This window comes from Phacochoerus africanus, chromosome 15 (genome assembly GCF_016906955.1).
Source record: "Phacochoerus africanus isolate WHEZ1 chromosome 15, ROS_Pafr_v1, whole genome shotgun sequence".
In the NCBI taxonomy this organism is placed as follows: Eukaryota; Metazoa; Chordata; class Mammalia; order Artiodactyla; family Suidae; genus Phacochoerus; species Phacochoerus africanus.
The window spans coordinates 129,737,662-129,758,447 of record NC_062558.1 but is presented as its reverse complement, the minus strand read 5'-3'; the positions used below and the strand labels follow the sequence as shown (position 1 = coordinate 129,758,447).

The following is a 20,786-nucleotide window of genomic DNA, read 5'->3' as shown; positions in this document are numbered from 1 at the left end:
GGGGAGAAGTCCTTGATTCTGAAGAGCATTGACAGGAGAATAACAGTCCTGGGCAGATGTAGTAAACCATGCAGGATAGTCAGGGCTTGGATGCTGATATTTACTATATTAGCTTAAGCTATGCACATTTATCAAGAAGATTGGGAGACTTAACGGGTGATTGGAAATAAAATATTACCAACGTCTTTGTCTTATTTACTGGCCTTGGTCATTTTTTTTTTTCCAATTTCTCTTACTGTGTTTGTTCCCCCCCCCCAACTATTAGGATGTTGGGAAAGTGCCGCTGTTACAAAATACAGCCTTTGAGCATTTTCAGTAAAATGCTGGGATTAAGACATCTTTCAGAATCCACATTTAGTTTGTTATAATCAAGAATCTTTTATTTTTAAAAATGGATAAACTCATCCCAGGTTTCTTCACTATTTTTATGTATCTTTGATTATGCCCATTTCCCTCCATTAGAATGTAAGCTCCATGGGGGCAGGGACCTTCTCAAACCCTAGGCCTTTTACAGCAATACTTGGCACATGGTAGGTGTTCAGTAAATGTTGACTACACGAAGGCAATTGAGGAAGTAAAGGTAAATGAGTATTTTAGTCTCCCTCTTAGATCCAGAACAGCACTTGGTAAGTGGAACTTGATCAGAATCAACTGGGTGCTGGTTAAAATGCAGATTCTGAGGCTCCACAGTTGTGGCTGAAGATAATCTGAAATAAAATTATTTAGTGCCAATTCCTTTCTTCCTTTTCTAGCTCTTGTCAGGGGAAGAAAAAACTGTCAATGGTCACAAACATCCTAGAAAAACAGGTGCTTTAGAGTGCATATTCTCTGATTGCTTCCCAGTGCAGTTTGTTAAGGCTCTTTCCAAGTGATGAGGATGTCCTCCCAGTGGTGGTACATCTGAAGGCACCAGGTGGGAACCAAAGCTGCTCCTGAACAGCGCTCTTCAAGAATGTGAGCAATACAGGGCCCTGGCGTCAGGTAGTTTGGGGAGCATCATTTTCTCGGAAGAGGATATTAGCAAGGCAGAACTGGGTTCCTGGACAGGCAGCATCTTATTTAGCATAACAGACTACTTGGGAATAGCCATAGGAAGTGACACAGCTGAAATTCTTAAAGTGACATGTATGAATATATACATATCACTTAAACACCTGAAGTCTGTATTGGCATACTTGACAAACTGGTTAGAGTACAAGGAAGTTTCCTAATTGTGAGAAAAGAAACCTCTAAAAATGAGAATAAAACAACTTAGAAAAGACTTGTAGGAAAACAGGTAATTTTAATAGTGGTGTTCTCTTGTGGTAAGTACACATTTAAAATTGTGTTTTATTTAAAATTTGATCTACCCTTCCATGTTTGTTGAAGGCCTTGTATTCTATACTTTTTTAGTTTGATTCCTAAATCTCATGCTATCAAATGTGAAGTTTTAAAATTCTAATATACCTGGAAACTACTTGCATTTACTCTCCTGTAGTCACAACCTTACTCGTCTGCTACCTCTTTCAAGCAAATGCTTTGCCTTGACATTAAATTTGCTGATGCTTTTATTAGACCTGCTAGACTGGTGACAAAATGCAAAAGCAGAATGGAAATACAAAAATACCCTATTTTATAGATCTTGTTTTCCCTTGCTCTCTATTCGTACCTCTTCAACTTAATGTCTTCTTCCACCTGCAATACTGAAATAGCTTCCTACCTGGTATGCGTACTTTTAAAAATTAGGACATGACCCTGAAAAGTACACGTGCATAGCTCTGGATTTTTACAAAGCGAAAATTCATGTAATGCCACCAAGATTGGGAAATAGGACATTGACAGCACCCCTAGAAGCCTCCATGCTTTTTTTCTAGTCTCTAGGCTCCATTCTTCCTGTAAGATAACCACTCACCTGGTTTATGTGATCTAAAATCGGTTTGCTTGTTTGGAACTATATGGAATTAAGCAGTATGCTTTTGTTTCTGATTTGGTGCTGTCAGTTTCTTGTCTCCTATAGCTGAGTTTTGCAGTGTTATGTTACTGTGTGCATGTGCAACATTTTATCTGTTCTACTCTCCATTAAACACTTGCTTTTCTGTTCAGGAGTTATGTATAGTGCTGCAATGAATTTTTATTAATGTCCTAGGGAACATAGGTACACATTTCTGTTGAGTGTATAAAATACATTCTACCTAGTGATGGAATTCTATGTTCTAAGATATGTGTCTGATCAGTTTATTTTTTCATTATTTTTATTTTTTGTCTTTCTGCCTTTTCTAGGGCTGCTCCCCACGGTGTATGGAGGTTCCCAGGCTAGGGGTCCAATCGGAGCTGTAGCTGCCAGCCTACACCACAGCCACAGCAACGTGCGATCCGAGCCGTGTCTGCAACCTGCACAACTCACGGCAATGCCGGATCCTTAACCCACTGAGCAAGGCCAGGGATCGAACCCTCAACCTCATGGTTCCTAATCAGAAGCTGTGCCATGACGGGAACTCCAGTTGCATTAATTTTTAAAAAACATTGACTAACATGTAGCCTGAAAATGCCTCGGTAACTTCCCACTGTACTTAGCCTAAAATCTCAAGTCCTTGACAGGGCTTTACAGCCTGCACAGCTGGGTGCCTTCTTACCCATCTCGCCCGTCTTCTGTCTCTGTTAGCAAGCACCAGTCACCCTGGCTGAGCTTTCGCACCTCAGGGCCCTTGGACATGCCTTCTCAGTCTAGAAAACTCTCCTACCACTGTCTCCATGGCTGTTTACATCAGCTTGGCCTTTTTTCCAGAAACGTCTTCCTTGACTGCGTCATCCCCACCATCTAATTCAAGGATTCCCTAATTATACTTTGATGATCCCTTAATTTTTTTTTCTGTATGGTCCTTGAAATAGACATATTTATGTGATAGTATTTCATTAATGGCATTCTGCCAGATTATCAATTGTATGAAAGAGTGGGGATTTTGTCTCTTAGCACTCTCATAGTGCCTCTGTATTAGATGCTTAATGAGTAGTTGTTTAGTGAATAAGTTTATGAGGTAAGTTTGCAAACGGTCACTTAACGCCTTTCGGCAAAGATGATGATAAAGACTGGGGACAGAAGGGAAATGCTTTGTGTACAGAACTGGAGCAGCGGTCTGGTTCTGTTAGCATGAGGGAACCGCATTGCTGCAGGAAGCCGCATGGGTCATTCTCTTACTCAAGGCACAGTTGCTGTACCTCCCACCTTGTTACTCCCAAAGTCAAGTGGGCGTGGAGAGCTTCCTCTGGCAGTCTGGGTGGCCACTGCCAGTGATGAGAGCCTCTTGAGTTCTCAGTGGTTTGGGGAAACAGGCAAGTCAGCTTTGTCTCAGGAGCTCCTGTCTGTGCTTCAGCATGCTTGGGGCAATGATTTGAAAGGAAATCCCACCAGTCAAGAGCAAAATCTTCCCTCTCCTGTCCCTGCCATGCATGCCTGCCTCATCCTCTTTTCCACTGGCTATTCTGCAGTTGAATGGGCCCTTACTCATCTTCTGCTCCCTAATGGATCAGAATAAGGACAGGGTGTTCAAAAGGAAGAATAAGCAGCAATCCAAAATAAATAAATAACTTGGAGTTGAAATTTTAAGTTCTTGGAACAATCATCTTGTCCGCTACATACATTTTTAAATTTTGAAAAATTTTAGACAATTCCATTTACCAGTTTTCAATAAGTGAAAACTTTACTGCTGATACAAAAATTATATATATTTTTAATCTAAAAGAAAAAGAAGCAAGCCAGAAAATAACATGTTGGTGAGGATGTAGGGACGTACTGTTGAGGGGATTGTAAAATGGTGCCACCACTGTGAAAAACAGTCGAGCGTCCTCAAAAAAAAAAAAAAAATTAGAAAATAGAATTACTGTATGACCCAGCCATCTCCCTCCCACATATATCCAAAAGACTCAAAAGCAGATTCTCAAATATCTGTGCACCTATGTTTATAGCAGCACTATTTACAATAGCCAAGAGCAACTCAAATGTCTATTGATGGATTACACGAAATATGTATACCTACAATGGAATATTATTCAGCCTTTTAAAAGGAATCTGACACAGAAATCTGACCACAACCTGGATAAAGCTTGAAGATGTGCTAGGTGAAATAAACCAGTCATAAAATGACAAACATTGTAATTTACACTTATCTGAGGTATCTAAAGTAGTCAAATCCATAGAGACAGAGTAAAATGGAGGTTTTACCAGCCAAAGGGATGGAAAAGGGGGAATTACATATATTTGTGGGCATAGTTTGAGTCTTGCAGGATGAAAATGTTTTGGAGGGGTTTCACAACAATGTGAGTGCACATGACCCTACTGATCTGTACACGTAAAAACGGCGAAGACGGAAGATTTGATGTGTATTTTCAACACAGTGAAGCCTTTGGAATTTTCTAGATCACATTAAAATAATAATGAGCAGGAGCATCATTACTGCTTAGGCCTAGATACTATTTTCCTTTCAGATTTATCACTGCTCTCCAAATTCTTGTCATTTTCTCTCAACAGAAGTAGTCTCTGTGTAAATTTAATCAGCTTTCTTCTTGTTAGGTGACCATTATAAGATAGTTTTCCTTTTGAGAAACAATAACTTTTCGACATCTTTGCTTTATCAAGTTCCATTTATGAGAAGGAGTTTGAGACCTGAGGCGAGCTAAAATCTCAGCTAGTCATCAGCTTATTAGCAAATTGCCTCTTAAGTTGCCTTAAGGTGATTTTAATGTACTGGCATTTTTAAGCTAATTGCATAAAAACATTAGCCATGGAAAAAAAGTGGCCATCAACCTCAGCTACACCAGCGCAATGCCTGCAAAATATAGTCGGTAACCACAGTCTTTATTCCCTAGCTGCCACATACCCATTTAGCTATAAAGTCAGGGATGGTGTGTTTGCACTTGGAGAATTTACTGCTGTTTATGCTAAGGGTGAAAAGTTTTTCTGGTGACCCTGACTGAAAAAGGTTGTGGGCAGTGGTGGCTGAGAACAGACGTGGCCTCAGCTGGAAAAACTGAGCTTGTAAATGGTGCCTGGCAATAGATTTTACCTGTATCTATAAATCCCTTCAAAATATGGACCGGATCCGAAAACGACACTTTATAGCCTATTATGTAAATATGTGGGATTCCATTATTAAAGAAAATATTTTGGTATTTATGACTGGAAGCATGTAAAACTTAAGTACTCTTGGTGCATTCTCCCATCTTTATCAGTGGAGATCATCTAACGATCCTGATAGCCAGAAATTTGTGGTATTTGCCTCCTCATAAAGGTAATTCCTTTTTATGGGCTTAAGACTTTGGATCTGACGATTGCCAGACCTCTGTGTGGAATTAATGGCTCCTCTTGAGAGTGTAGCTGTGCAGACTGTCTCTAAGATGCATTTATCCAGCTGCTGGGCCAACAACCTTCACTGCTTTTCAACTACCCACAAACTCATTTAAATATGTATCTGCATCTATGCATGCATGTGCATATATACATACATGTTCATGTGTGTTTATATACATGTATTTTCCATTCCAAGTATCTTTAAGATCTGAGTTATGACTGTATGTTTTTTAAGCTTTTTTTGGTTTAGGGTGCAAAAACTCACATACAATGTTCCTTTAATACTTGATAAATCAAACTTGTAAGCCAAAGTACATTTCCTGAGAATTTGGGCCATGAATATCTAGGAAGTAGTGATTCAGAACAGTTTCTCTCTGGCTTACAAGTTTAGTTCTTGCTAAAATTTAAGCAAGAATGACATGGTTTGCTGTTCCATATTTTGTCAGGTGATTTTCTTGTATGTTTACCACCATTTTTGACATTTTTCTACAACTACATGCAAGATAGGCATAAAATAGCTTTTAAGTGAAATTGGATGGCTAGTCAAATGGTAGTTGGGAACATCTCGATAAATGATCCATATTTTGAAGATTGCTAACTTTCTTGGTCGGGTTTTATGATTTTAAAAACCATTTTAAAGGATCCTGGAGATGAGCATGTAAGTGTAGATGAATAACCAGAAGACCTAATTAAGATAATTAAAACTTTTGTATTTTTTAATATCCCTCAGACTTGAGTTAAATAATTTTTAAAATGTTTTCATAGAATCCTGTCTTATGCGACTGATTAGTTCACAGAACATCCGTTGTTTTTAATAGCTACCAAGGAATATTTGTGGGTGCTTTTATAAAGTAAATTTCTTTTAATCATGCCTGATTTTATATATCCAAAATGTGAAGGTGTATGTTTGTCTTAAAAAGTAGTCGTCTGTAATCTTCTTCCCCAAAGCTGATTCTTTTTTTTGTGTGTGTGTGTTTTTGCCATTTCTTGGGCCGCTCCCGCAGCATATGGAGGTTCCCAGGCTAGGGGTCGAATCGGAGCCATAGCCGCCGGCCTACGCCAGAGCCACAGCAACGCGGGATCCGAGCCGCATCTGCAACCCACACCACAGCTCACGGCAACGCCGGATCGTTAACCCACTGAGCGAGGGCAGGGACCGAACCCGCAACCTCATGGTTCCTAGTCGGATTCGTTAACCACTGCACCACGACGGGAACTCCTTTTTTTTTTTTTTTGTGATTCTTTTGAAGTAGTTTTTGGATGTGGCTTATAAGCCACACTCAAATTGGTCCAGGTATTTTATAGCTGCATCGCATAGCCCCCCCCCCCCCCCGCCGCCCCCAGCATTTTATCACCCACCTCATTTTGTCAGTTTTCATCAAATAGCTTTTCGTCATTTTCAAAAATTTAGATATGTCCACAAGATATTGTTCACTTTTCAGACATACCCGAGAAGTTTTTGAAAAGTTCTGAGCAGTGACAGCTGCCCAGTTGCCTCAAGAAAGTGTCTGTGACCACACTGAAAAGGCCACACTTGGTGGGACATGTGTGTTCCAATACAGTTGTTCAAGAAAACCCCAGAACCGTATGATTATGTTATGGTCACGCCTTATATGTGCATGTGTGAGTTGATATGCACAAATGCTTTTTTTTTTTTTTCATTTCCCCTTCTTTTTCTTTCCCTTTTTGCTTTTCGGAGGGCACTTTTGACCTGAGTTTTAAGGAAGTTCCAGTTAAGATACCTGGAAATGCCAAGCTCATTTCTCCTTTAACATTTAAAAATAAGACGAGGGAACAGTGTTACAAAGTGGACACCAAGGACAGCGATATTTTAAGAACCATTTTTTCCACAGGAAAAAGACTCTTGTATCAAGAGCACCAGGAGCCCAAAGATCTGAATTCCAGCCCTAGCTTTTTTTCAACTGTACCTGTGACATTGACCAGTTCTCCTCTCTCTCAGTTTCTATATCTACATTCCTGTATTGTGAGGTTTAGTGAAGATCAAGTGAAAATGTGTGCGAATGTTTTTGAATCCATAGAGATCCACAGCTTTACTCGCAGTTGGTGATCCAGCCTGCATTAGAGGCCGTTTAGAACTGAGACCCTCCAAGGGGGTGTGTTAAATGAGGTCAGGATTTAAAACAGCACTTAGACCCATGCCAAGCACGTAGAAAGTGCTCGGTGACCTCAGCTGTACTGCTGTTGGCAATATCACCAAGGTGTTCCTCTTTTGTTACATACTAGGCATGTGATGATTACTAGAATTTGTAAGAAATTTTTATTAAAATGATATACATGTAAAATAGTTTTTAGAAAGTCAAATAGTTCTAAAACTCAAGGAAAATTTCACTTCCCTTGCCCATCCTCTGCTAAACTTCTCAGAGGCCACCATGTAAAATGTTTAGCTGCTCCTTCTGATGTTCAATTCCATATAACAGACAACACGCAAAAGTGCTGTTTCTTAAAGAAACAATCTTAGACTTTTTCTGCTGACTTCCCATTGTGATAGATGAGGGTTTACTTTTCCTTCTCCTCAGCCCCTCCACCCCAAATATGTCAATTTTCAGTTAATAGTGTTTATGAATCATGACTATGCCGTTATTGATTACAAGTAGTATATTTTGACTGTTTTCTTTCTTGCACTTTTGGGGGTTTTTCCTCTAGTTAATAATTGTCTGATTTTTCTTTGGCTAGTTTTCTATAAACTTGTCACTAATTTTAACCAAATAGAGCAACAGATTCATCAAACGCTCTACAATACATCAACATTCAGACTCATCAGGTGAAGCTTCTGGAACCTTCCCTGTCATGCTTCTCTCTGGACTGGCTGTCCTGGCTTTATCACACGCTCACCCATCATCCCGGCTGGGACTTTGCCTCTCTTTGATGTTGGGTTGCCCCTGTTCCCAGAAGCCTGTGTTTCCCTGACTTTTTGCATTTTCTTATATTGCTGCAGCGTATCCTCCAATAGTTTTCCAAGAAGTCCAATGACAATTTGATTCTGAACCCTTGTATGTGAGCTGGTTTTGATCTTTGCAATTAAAACAAATTTAACAATTTTGTTGAGAGATGACTTATATACCACAGGGTTCACCTATTTAGAGCATACACACTTGATTTTTAGTATATTTACAGAGCAGTGCAACCATCACCATAATCCAATTTTATGACTTTTTCATCATCCCAAAAAGAAGGCTTGTACCTATTAACAGTCACTCCACATTCTGTCTTTGCTTCCAGGCTTAGGTAATCACTAATCTACTTTCTGTCCCCACCAATTTGCTTATTTTGAACCTTATATAAATATGATCATACAATATATGGTATTTTTGTTGTGGTTCTTTCACCTAGCAAAATGTGTGGTAGGTGCATTCATGTAGCAATACATCAGGGCTTCATTTTTATTGCTGAATAATATTCTGTTGCGTGGATATAGCATATCTGTCGTTTTATTCATTCATCAGTTGATGACATTTAGGCTACTGTTAATCATACTGCTATGAACATTCATACACACATATTTTAGTGCAGACATTTGTTTTCATTTCTCCTGAGTAGATACATAGAAGTGGAATTTCTAAATTATATGGTAATTTCATGTTTAGCTTTTTGAGGAACTGCCCAACTGTTTCCAAAGGGGCTATTTTATATTCTCATAGGTGATTTTTACAAACCCCTTATTTACATAATTGATATACAATGAAATGTACATATACAAAGTATATGATTTTGGAGTTCCCATGTGGCTCAGCAGCTTTAGGACCTGGTGTTGTCACTGCCACATGACATGTGTTCTATCCCTGGCCTGGAACTTCCACATGCCACAGGTGCAGCCAAAAAAATAAAGTATATGATTTAAGTTTTGACAAATGTATACCCTTGTGAAACTATCACCACAATCAAGATAATAAACATATCCATCACCCCAAAACTTCATGTCCCTTGGAAATCTGTCCTTCCCACCTCATTCCCTATTATCCCCAAGCAACCACCAATCTACTTTCTGTCACTCTGGTTTAGTTTGCATTTTCCAGAATTTTGTATAAGTGGAATCATACAGTGAACCCCTTTCGGTCTGCCTTTTTTTTCACTAAGCATAATTGTTTTGAGATTCACCCATGTTGTTGAATGTATCAGTAATTCTTTTTATTTTTTGGGCTGTGCCCACAGCATGTGGAAGTTCCTGGGCCATGGATTGAACCCAGGCCACAGCAGTGACCAAGCTACAACAGTGACAATGCCAGATCCTTAACCCACTAGGCTACCAGGGAACTCTGTAAAATGTATTATTTAGAAAATTGATTCTGTGGTATATTTATACCACAATTTGTTGATTCCTTCAGCTGTCGATGGACATTTGGATTGTTTCCGGATAGAGAATATTACAAAGAAAGCTGCTGTGACCAATTGCGTACAAGTCTTTGTATACACATACGCTTTTATTTTTCTTGGGTAAATCCCTAGAAGTGGAATATTTGAATTATACAGGTGGTATATGTTTGAAAGAAACTTCCAACTACTTTCCAAAGTGGTTGTACCTTTCATATTCCCACCAGCGGTGTGCTCCTTGTTAGCTTTTTGGAAATTATCTCTTTTGACATTTCATGCTGGTACACTTTGTTGCGGGTGTGTCATGGTGCCTGCTTTGTGGGCTCTTTCAATTTGGAGAAGAGTTTTCTTCACTCTGGACAATATTCTTGAATTGTATCTTTAATCTCCTCTCTATTATCTTCTCTGCAATGTCTTTCTAGAATGCCTATTCCTTGGACTTATTCTCTACTATTTTTCTTTCCCTCCTGTTACACATTTATTCGTTTGTTCTAATTTTTAGATTTCCTTGACTTTCCCTTCCCATCCCCTTTAAAAAAAATGTGGGTTTTTTTTTTTTTTTTGAGCCACCCGGTGGCATGCAAAATTCCCTGGCCCATGGATCGAACCCGTGCCACAGCAGCAGCCTGAGCCGCTGCAGTGACAATGCCAGATCCTTAACCTGCTGCATGAAAAGGGAACTCCAAAATGTTTTTATGTTTATGTTTATATTCCAAGATCTATTTCTTGTTTTATGGATAGAGTAGCTTCTCTACCTCTAAGGTAATTTTAGTTTTTTAAAAGGAGTTATTCTTCTCTATTGTCTTTCTCCTGAATTGTGATCTTCTGTTTGTTCTGGTCTATCTTGTTGGAGGCATCCTTTGAATGTCTGTTATCCTCACATACCCCTCATATTTGAGAGGGGGGCATCAAAGGCTCTCAGAAGCTCTGTGTGTGTGTGTGTGTGTGTGTGTGTGAGTGAAAGAGGCATGTGGATGCTGTATTTCTCTATGATTAGTTAGGCATCATAACTTTGGGGAATCCCAAAATATTAATATCTATGGTGTTTTATTTATTTGGAGGGAGATATGTAATGTGTGCAGGACACTCAGCTGCTGACCTTCTAGAGGGAGGGGAAGGGGTCTCCTGGTTCAGGATGCAGACCTTTGCTGAACTCTCTTACAGCCCAGAGGCTCAACTGCACCCCAGCTTGGCCAGGGGCCCCCACGTCCACAGCCTCTCTGCCTCCATTTCCCATGGTCATTTCTGGTTTCCTAGTCTGGGGTAGGAGGGAGCCTGAGGCCTCCTTATACCGACTTAGCCAAAACCCATTTCCAGCCCTGGCCTGCCCTGCTGTCAGTGGCCCTAGGCCTTTCTATCCGGAGCTCATCTGAGGCTCTGCAGGGTACACTGGCCTCCTCACTGGCACCCAGCTGCCTGCGTTGGGTTGTAGCTCCTTTCTCTTTGATAAAGCAGTTTCTGCTGCTCCATCTGCTTTCAGATGGGTTGAAATTTTATATTATAAATCAACTAAATTTCAGCAAAAAAACCTCTTTTCCATTAATGCTTCCTTTCCCATAAACCTTGTCTAGGAAGGTTTGTACATCATTAAAATATACCTTATTGGTAATATATTTTCTTGTCATTTTGGTGATTTGTGAGAGAAAAGTATTTTTCCTCGATTCATCAACACATTTTTGTTGAGTGCCTACTATGTGACAGGCACTCTTCTGGGTTCTGGGAGAGCAGGGCTAACATTCTAGGGAGAAGGGAGGGGAGGGTGCATGCAGGCACAGTAGGGAGAAACATCATGCACGTATAGTAAGTTACAGTGTGTTGGAAGGTGATTCATGCTATGGAGAAACATGGCAGGGATGGAGGGAAACAGGACAAGGAAGTCCAGGAGGAGTGAGTGGCCACTTTAAAGCCTGATGAGGTGACGTTTGGGTAAAGACCTGAGGAAACTGAGGGCGTGTGCCATGCATACCCAGGGCAGAGGGTTCCAGACAGAGGGAATGGCCAGTGCAAATAAAGGTCATGGGTGGGATTGTTGAGGGGGTGGGGTTGAAGGTTAAGGAGGGGAGTTGGTGGGAGCAGCTGGGAGAGTGGGGAGAATGAGGAAGAGGGTCGGAGAGGAAGGGAGGTCCTGGTCATATGGGGCCTCACCCATTTTTTTTTTTTTTGTCTTTTTGCCTTTTCTAGGGCCGCTTTTGCGGCATATGGAGGTTCCCAGGCTAGGGGTGGAATCGGAGCTATAGCCACCAACCTACGCCAGAGCCACAGCAACGCGGGATCCGAGCCGAGTCTGCAACCTACACCACAGCTCATGGCAACGCCGGGTCCCCAACCCACCGAGCAAGGCCAGGGATAGAACCCGCAACCTCATGGTTCCTAGTCAGATTCGTTAACCACTGCGCCACGACGGGAACTCCTTTTTTTTTTTCTTTTGTCCCTCATCCATCTTTATAAGGTCTCGGGCTTTCTCTTGGGGCCGCGTGGGGAGCTGCTGCCGTTTTGAGCAGAGGGTTGATATGGTGAGAATTCCCTTGTTTCGAAAGGCTCACTCTGGTCGCTGGGCTTAGAATAGACTTGAGCAACTAGCAGCAGTGCAGCCTGTTAGGAGGCTGCCACAGTAAACCTGGGCAGTGGATGGTGGCTTGGACGAGGGTGACATGGAGTTGGAGATGATTCAAGGTGGGCTTCTGGGTTTATTTCGATGATAGACCTGCAGGGTTACTTGATGGATTCAAGGTGAGGTGTGAAAAAAGGGATGATCAGAAATGACTCCAAGATAATTGGTCTGATCAAGGGCAAGGGTCGAGCTGTCTTTAGTTGTGGTGAGAAGGCAGGTGGATCAGGTGTGGGCAGGAAGAGGAGGATCTGTTTTGGACACAGTCTTTGGTGTCTTAGTCTGCATTTAAGAGGAGATGTCAAATAGGCAAGTCCAGGCTGGAGATAGAAACGTGGGGTTGTGAGTCTAAAAAGGGTATTTGACTATTCACAATGGCCAAGACATGGAAACAACCTAAATGTCCATCGACAGATGAATGCATTAAGAAGATGTGGTATACATACACAGTGGAATACTACTCAGCCATACAAAAGAACAAAATAATGCCATTTGCAGCAACATGGATGGAACTAGAGACTCTCATCCTGAGTGAAGTCAGTCAGAAAGAGAAAGACAAATACCATATGATATCACTTATATCCAGAAACTAATATACAGCGCAAATGAACCTTTCCACAGAAAAGAAAATCATGGACGTGGAGAACAGACTTGTGGTTGCTGAGGGGGAGGGAGTGGGATAGATTGGGAATGTGGGGTTAATAGATGCAAACTATTGCCTTTGGAGTGGATAAGCAATGAGATCCCGCTGTATAGCCCTGGAAACTATATCTAGTCACCTGTGATGGAGCATGATAATGTGAGGAAAAAAAAAGAATGTATACATGTATGTGTAACTGGGTCACCTTGCCGTGCAGTAGAAAATTGACAGAACACTGTAAACCAGCTATAATGGAAAAAATAAAAATTATAAAATTAAAAAAATAAAAGGGGCATTTCATCTGGACTTAGGTGAGAATGATGTGTTGATGATGGCTCCTCTTGGAACAAATGCACCACCCTGGTGGGGAAGGGACTGCTTCAAGAGGAGGGACCAGTAGGGTCAGATGCTGACAGTGGGTCAAGACAGAGACAGAACTGTTAGATTTCCCAAGGGGAAGCTATGGTGACTTAGAGCAGTTGAGAGGCGTAGTAGAGGTACAAGCAGATGTGAAAGGGCTTAGAGAGTGGGAGGAGAGCGATGGGAGACGGTGCATACAGACAACTCATTTGAGACACTTGGCTGAGAAGTGCTTCAGTGAAATAGGGCAGCACAAAAAGGTTTGGGGTTTTTGGTGTGCTTTTTGAGATTGGAGAAATACAAGCATGACCACATGCTGATATTCATCTGCCTTTGTTTAGCAGGAATCTCAATTTGAATCTGCTTTTCTTTTTAGAGCCACACCTGCGGCATATGGACGTTCTCAAGCTAGGGTGGAATCAGAGCTGCAGCTGGCTGGCCTACACCACAACCATGCCAGGTCCAAGCCACATCTTCGACCCATGCTATAGTTTATCCTTAACCCACTGAGAAAGGTCAGGGATCAAACCCACATCCTCGTGGATACTAGTTGGGTTCTTAACCCACTGGGCCACAACAAGACTCCCTAATTTGAATCTTAAACACACATTAAGGTGCATCTTCATCAATGCAGCATGGTATAAGAGTGCTGTACCAGGAGGACCACCTGCCTGTGACTCGGGAAACCTAGCATTGCTCCCAGCCAAAGCCATCCGGGCCTCAGTTTCCTGATCTGCAGGGAACTAGGCTGCTCTCCAGGGATCCATCCAGCTGTGACATACCATGAATGTGTGACTTGAAAAGCAAGGGAGATCAAAGATGGGAAAAGCAGTTGATGTCTCTTCACTCCTTCCATGGGAAATGAAGAGTTTAAGGAAAGCACAACTAATATAAAGATGCAGGCTTGAACATTTGTAGATTAAACCTAGTAGAGTATTTTTTTTAGGGCCCCAACTGTGGCATATGGTAGTTCCCAGGCTAGGGGTCAAATCAGAGCTATAGCTGCCAGCCTATGCCACAGACACAGCAATGCCAGATCTGAGCCATGTCTGCAAACTACACCACAGCTCCTGGCAAACACCAGATCCTTAACCCACTGAGTGAGGCCAGGGATTGAACCCACATCCTTATGCATCCTAGTCGGGTTTGTTAACCACTGAGCCACAACAGGAACTCCAAATCTAGTAGAGATTTTGATCAGTTTCCAATTGCTGGTTTCCCCTCACCCCAGTTGAAAAGCATATTCACTGAAGAGATTTTGCAAAACGGGAAAAATATAACAATGAAAAGTAAAATCACCCATTACCCCAACATCTAGAGGTAAATGCTGGTAGCATTTGGAATCACTTCCTGCAAGCTTTCTATCCATAAATATGCTATATTTCCTCACTTGTCCCACTCAAAAATGTCTCTATTTGTATCCTGCTTTTTTCAATGACAGCTTCATAAACATGTTTCCTACATCACCAAATATTCCTCACCCAGTTCTTACTGGGTTCAACATTGCATCATAGGAATATACTGTAACTTAGTCATTCTATTAATGGCCATTTATAGCTACCGTAAATAGCATTAATAAAAGAAGTGTTATGATATTCAACTTTGCACATAAACCTTTGTATTTCTTATTCTTTGGCATAAATTACCAGTTGTACAATTATTCACGGGTCCAATGGGTATAAACATTTGGAAGGCTTTTATACATGCTGCCAAAACATCATCCAAATACATCTGCCTCGCTTGCCTTCCAGAGAGATTGTAACCATTTACTTTCCCCGTCTACACTGGGTGTCAATTGCATCACATGGTTCCTAATCCTGCCAACTTCCTATAATTTCTTAAAAAGCTATTTTTCACTGCATACAAGCTAAAATTTATTATTAAAACAGCATTGGAGGGGGAGTAAGTTATTCAGATTCCACGGCTTTTTTTTTTTTTTTTTGTACCTACATGTGCCGGGCACCGTGCCAGGTGCTTTCTTGTTTATTGCTAGTGAACACCACACTCTTAGAATGTAGGTGGCATCCTTTCCTTGTCCAATCCCAAGAGGCTGTGTAAAGATTGGCCAGGATTTGTACCCAGATCTCTTGACTCCAAGCTGGGCGCTTACATAATTACTTATTTGACCATACCTCACCTGCTTCAAATGGTAGAAATTTCTAAGAGACTCTAAAATATGTTTTATTTTATGTATATTATAAAAGACTCTATAATGTATTCACAGCTTACCAGTTGTAAGTTTCTGAGAATAAAAACCAGCAAACTCTAAAGTTAATGATCATTCTGGGGTTCTGCTTTTCAGGACACTCTAGTCTCTTGCTCTGTTCCTGGTTGGAATGAAAGTTGTGCAACTAAAGGCCAGACCAGCAGGGGTAGGAAGGGGCCAGACTGCTTGTCCTTTTCTTGCTCAGACTGGCTACCAGTGTGCGTAAAGGTTTGAGATGAGCTACACAAAGTGAGTGATGCTATTTGGATGGTAAGCATCTTTAGCCACCGCCAGCCACAGGCAGAACCTGAATCATGCGGGAGGGGTGTGTGTGTGTGTGTGTTTTCTTTTGGCAAGACTTAGGAACTGTGTGGTTCTGTACTTTGGTACTCAGGCTTTTGTGCAGTACATGTTGAAAACTGGCTTTTGGATCTTCAGACACTTGAAACAGGTATTTATAGTTTCATGAGGACAGCCTTTTAGTGTCCTGAAACATTAAACCTTAATCGTGGGTCTTCATTCCTATACTCATTATCTGATATGCTAATGGGACAGTAAAAGTGATTTGAAGCTCTTCTATTTTCATTTCAGGAAAACCTGGCCCCTTCAGCTCAGGACAGATTCATAAGCATGACCTAGACGATGCCCGGTTTTATCAGGACACGGGGTGGACCTGGCAACATTCAGCTGTGCCTGACTTTTACCCATCGTGCCAGTGTCCTTATTTCCTGTGTTAAGATTACTTGTAATTTGGTCTCTGGAGACGTTTTCTGGGGAAGTGTGCTGCACAAAGTCCCTGGTTATTGCAATGAAACTGCAGCGACCTCATCTGGATCCAAGACTCTGCAGAGTTGAAAGGTCCTTCCTTTATAATGGATGAACCTGCAGCCTATAGTTTTAAGCATCACCCCGTTCAGTCCCATTACAATGAGAGGAAGCTAGCAGGAGCCCAGCCCCAGAGGAGCCCAACAACAAGAGAAGCTTTTAAAATTGAACTTCCCAGCTGGGTTTTACTTTCCTGACCACAGTGGTCTCCTGGAGTTGCAGCTGAAAGCACTCCCACCCCACCCCTTCAGGAGTAAGAAGAGCCTCTCTATGCAGCAGAGGGGGCGTGGGGGGGGGTTAGAAATACTCTGAGGAAAAGCATACTTTGAGAGGGGAAGGGGAGGTAGGGAGAGAAATGAGAGGCAACCACAGAAGGCCAGGGATGGGCCGGGTGGGGTTGGGACTGAAGGGGTGGGTAAAGGGAGGAGGAAAAATTGGCGAATGGGAAGCTCAGAATAGCAGATATAAAAGAAAGTGCCAACTAGGGAAAATACTGAGAAAGGATGGGTGGAGGGGGATCGAGACTGGGTATAACGGTTGAGAAAAATAGCAATTAGTACAGCTAAAAATAAAGACCAATTTAGAGACAAAGCCAGATACACAAGGGGAAAAATAGGAATCGCCCGAAAGAATTTCTCACAACCAAATCCTCAAGAAAATGGGGCTAATGACACCCCCTCTTGGGCTGTTTCGCAGAAGAAATGAGAATATATTCGAGTAGAACTGGTGGCGCTGAGCAGGTGACTGGTGACAGAGGAGACATCAGAAGTAGGGCGCAGCGCGGACCCTAGTGGTTCGTATTCTGGGCGTTGAGCTCAAAGGCCCTCTGGGACGATGAGCCACGTGTCCCTAAACTTAGTCCCAACTGTCAGCGGGTGTGCGGGGCAGAGGCACCGCTCTGGGCTGGAACGTTAAGGGGTTCCTATAGAATTCCCTCGAGACCAAGGCTCTAGCGCCCAAGTTTCGGCGCCCACGCAGCCCACCTGGAAGAGGGCGCGCCCACCCGCAGTAGCTCCGCTCGATCTGCAGGTGGACACCGCCGCCCGGGTTTCGGCAGCGACGCCCCACTAGCTCTCGTGGCGGTGGGATGGCTCAGTGCCCACGGAGTCGCGGGACAGGCAAGCCTGGGGAGCAAGGATCCTAGATCACCGGGACAAGAAGAAGGCCGTTGGCCACGCCTAGGTTTTGCAGCACTTCAAGGCCTCGGCTTCCCGGTCTCTGAGCCGGGATGTGACCCCGGCCTGCCTCCCCGCCAAAGTGCAGGGAGTCAAAGAAGCACTGTGCTCCCGCGGCGCCGCGCCCAGTTCTCGTGGCTGCAGGGAGACGGCTGGGGGCCGGGCAGGGCGGGACTGCGGGCGTCTTCTCTGGCCAGCCCCGCGGGGCAGCGAGGGGTCCCTGGGACCCGCGAACCGCCTGGGCAGGGTTCCTAAGTCCTAGGCGGCGCAAACTCCTTCTGCGCTCGTGCGCACCATCCCGGGCGCTGAGCCGGATTCTGGTGTTTGGGAGTCACCCGCGCGCGCCCTGCCCGCCCAGGCACCCCAGGGCTGGACCGCGAGGCCTCAGCTGGGGTGGGCAGGGCGCAAGGAGCGCGCCACGCGGCGCCTGGCCCGGCGGAGGGCGGTGGGGCGGGGGCGCGCGCTCCGGGGCGGTCCTGAGCCGGCTCCTCCTCCTCCTCGGCCTCCTCCTGCTCTTCGTCTTCCCCAGCTCAACTGCCGCGCCGCCCGGCTGCTCCTCCTTCCTCCCCGGGGTGTCGCAGCGATGTTTAACCGCGCTGTGAGCCGGCTGAGCAGGAAGCGGCCGCCGTCAGGTAAGGGGCTCCATGGGTTGGGGACTGGGGTGCCCCCAGGGGCAGCAGTGAGCCGCTCGAGCCGGCGATGCCGGTCCAGGGCATCCTTTCCTCCCGCCCGGGCGCGGCATCTTCTCCCAGCTCCGTCCAGCGTCTTTGCGGTTCCAGCCGCGGCGGGAGCACAGAGCCGCGAGAGGTGCGCCAGGGAGGAAGTTTGTCTAAAAAGAGGAACAGCAGCACTTTTCTTTTTAGTGAAGATCGGGGAGAAAAATGAGATCCCAAACTTTGAAGGTAGTATGGGATCTAGATTCTGAAAGCAGACCGTCACCGCCCCCGCCCCCCCGTTTTTCTTGAGTTCTCTGTCTCTGCTGCAGGCGTTGGTGTGAATGATGCCTGTGCAGTGCCTGAGGAAGGCACGCCTGGACCCCGGGCATCCGACCGGGCATCCGGGCTGGGGCTGCCGAGCGCCTTCTGTTCTGGGCTGCGGAGCCGAAATGTGGGGTGAAGAAAGGGTGAATGCCAGGTGAAGGGCGTTCGCGCCCAGGCAAGGGGCCGACATTGCAAAGACTTCGGCTTGGCCATCCCTCTGGTCCAGCATTTGCAGTTCGCGCCCAGGCAAGAGCCGGCTTTGCAAAGGGTTCGGCTTGGCGGTCACTCTGGTCCAGCCCGAGGACAATTTGGAGCGATTCGACAGGACAAAGAACCCACGGTGATGGTGAAACCATGCCCTTGATTCCAACCATCTTACCCTTTTTGTTCATGATAACAGCTACGCCCTTTGGAGTGCTTAATGGGGAACAAGCTCTGTGTTCACTAGGCTCGGTGAATTCTCTCTCCACTCTTAAGGGCAACCCAGTGAGATAGGTACTGTTCTCGCCCCTTTATGGAGAAGGGAAGGAAGGGAAGCCAGGAGCTGTTAGGTACCTTGTCCCAAGTCACACTTAGGAAGTGATAGAGACTCTTTCAAACCCAGCTTGGCCCCACTCTGGAGGTGAGAGGCTTTTCTGTCGCCTTCCACCCCAGGAGTTGCTTCTGTATATACTCAGAGTGTGTACATGTTGGCTCATGAATTTTTTCCCCACTGAATATCATATTTTATGAGACACACAGTGGTTAAGAGAAAGGACGGGAGCTAAGTTGGGTGGATCCAAATCCCACCTCCACCACTTACTAGCTATGGAGCCTCCCTGTGCAAATAAGGATCCGCAAAATGGGAATAAAATATCCCTCTTTAAACAGTTACAGCTGGTTTCCCATCTATCAAATGATGCATGTTATTGCACTTAATATTTAGAACCCTAATAAAGTAGGGTTTCCACCCTAATAAAGTAGGATTTCATAGGGTTATTGTAAATTGCTTATATTTAGTCTTAGTGGTCATGTAAACATTTCTGTGTTGCCTGTGAGTCAAAGTATCCATGTGGGTCTTCGTATCAGCTACTCCCTATGGTTGGATATTTATAGGCCTATGGAGTGATGGTCAGAGTCTGGACTCTGAAAAACTCCTGCTTCCCACACTGACTATCATTCAGTGAACTTGGGGGCAAGTTACTTGACCTCTGAACCAATTGCTACATCATCAGGAAATTTGGGAGCTGGTTGCTAAACCATAGGTAGCTTGAAGTTGGCTGTCGGTGGCTATTTACACCACAAAAATCAGCAGATGCTAAAAATCAAGGTTCCCCCACTCCGCTGCCCAGGAGAGCTGGTTCACCCACACACCTCTGAAACACAGTTTAAAGACGGTAAAACAGATGCATAGAGTGGTGGGATAAAACACAGAAAAGCATGTATATGAAGTTTTTAGTACAGTGTCCGGCATTACTGAGTAATGATTAGCTGTTATCTTTTCCATTTTTATTATAAATAGAGCTTCTGTGAACATCACTGCACAGGTGGCTTTTGAGTTGAAGTCTTCCAAACAAATCAACTGAATTATGGGATATGCATGGTTTGGGGGTGCATGGGCGCATGTTGTACGCCAGAAAGACTGAGGCTGTTTCAGTGGAGTGTACTGCTTTCAGGGTAACACATTTTAAGGCTGATGAAATGTGATTAGGTTGTGATAGAAAGATCGGTAGCTAAATATCATGGATTGGTAATGAATGCCTGGCTTCCAAGAGCCTGATGTTGTTAACGATTTTTAGGTTTAAAGTTTGTCCCCTGATGAGAAAGAACAAATAACCCCTTGCCAGTTTGGTCATCACCACCCAGCACTGAGAAAGGTGGAGCGTGGGCCCTGAGGCAAAGGCACTGGAAGCCAGCCAAGCGATCCATGGGACCCTAGACTGAATCGGGGGGGGGGGGGAGTGATTTTGAATTTTTTTTTAAGTGGTTCTCTAGATTGTACAAACTTCCAGCCCCACAAAATTTGGATCCACCCCTGCAGGACCCTGATTTGGACCTGGCTGCCATCCTACCTCCTAGCTCCTTTTATTCTAGACTTTTCCTGCTTTCCTGCAAAATCTTATTGGAAACAATGTCTTTAAGCTGAGGTTTGGCACTCCTAACCCCTCATTCCAAGTGCAATTCAAAATGTGACTATTCTTCTTTCTGAGGTTTCTCAAGGTGCGTTCATGAACCACATGGGGGGGGGGGTTGATAAAATGCAGCTTTCTAGGCCATGCCCCTAAACTGTGAGGACCCCTCGAAGGGTTCTATGCACCCACCCTGCCCCCTATAACCATGTGCACTGTTGATAACTGGGAT

General features: G+C 44.0%; 1 protein-coding gene across 1 annotated transcript in view; it reads left to right on the top strand.

Annotated features, from left to right (window-relative positions):
• Positions 1-17,947: 17,947 nt before the first annotated feature.
• Positions 17,948-20,786, top strand: part of RGS10 (regulator of G protein signaling 10) — a 36,629-nt gene continuing 33,790 nt past the window's right edge. The window contains exon 1 of the mRNA XM_047760646.1: positions 17,948-18,098. Coding sequence (XP_047616602.1) covers positions 18,050-18,098 — 49 coding nt within the window. The 5' untranslated portion in view covers positions 17,948-18,049. The remainder of the gene's footprint in view (positions 18,099-20,786) is intronic.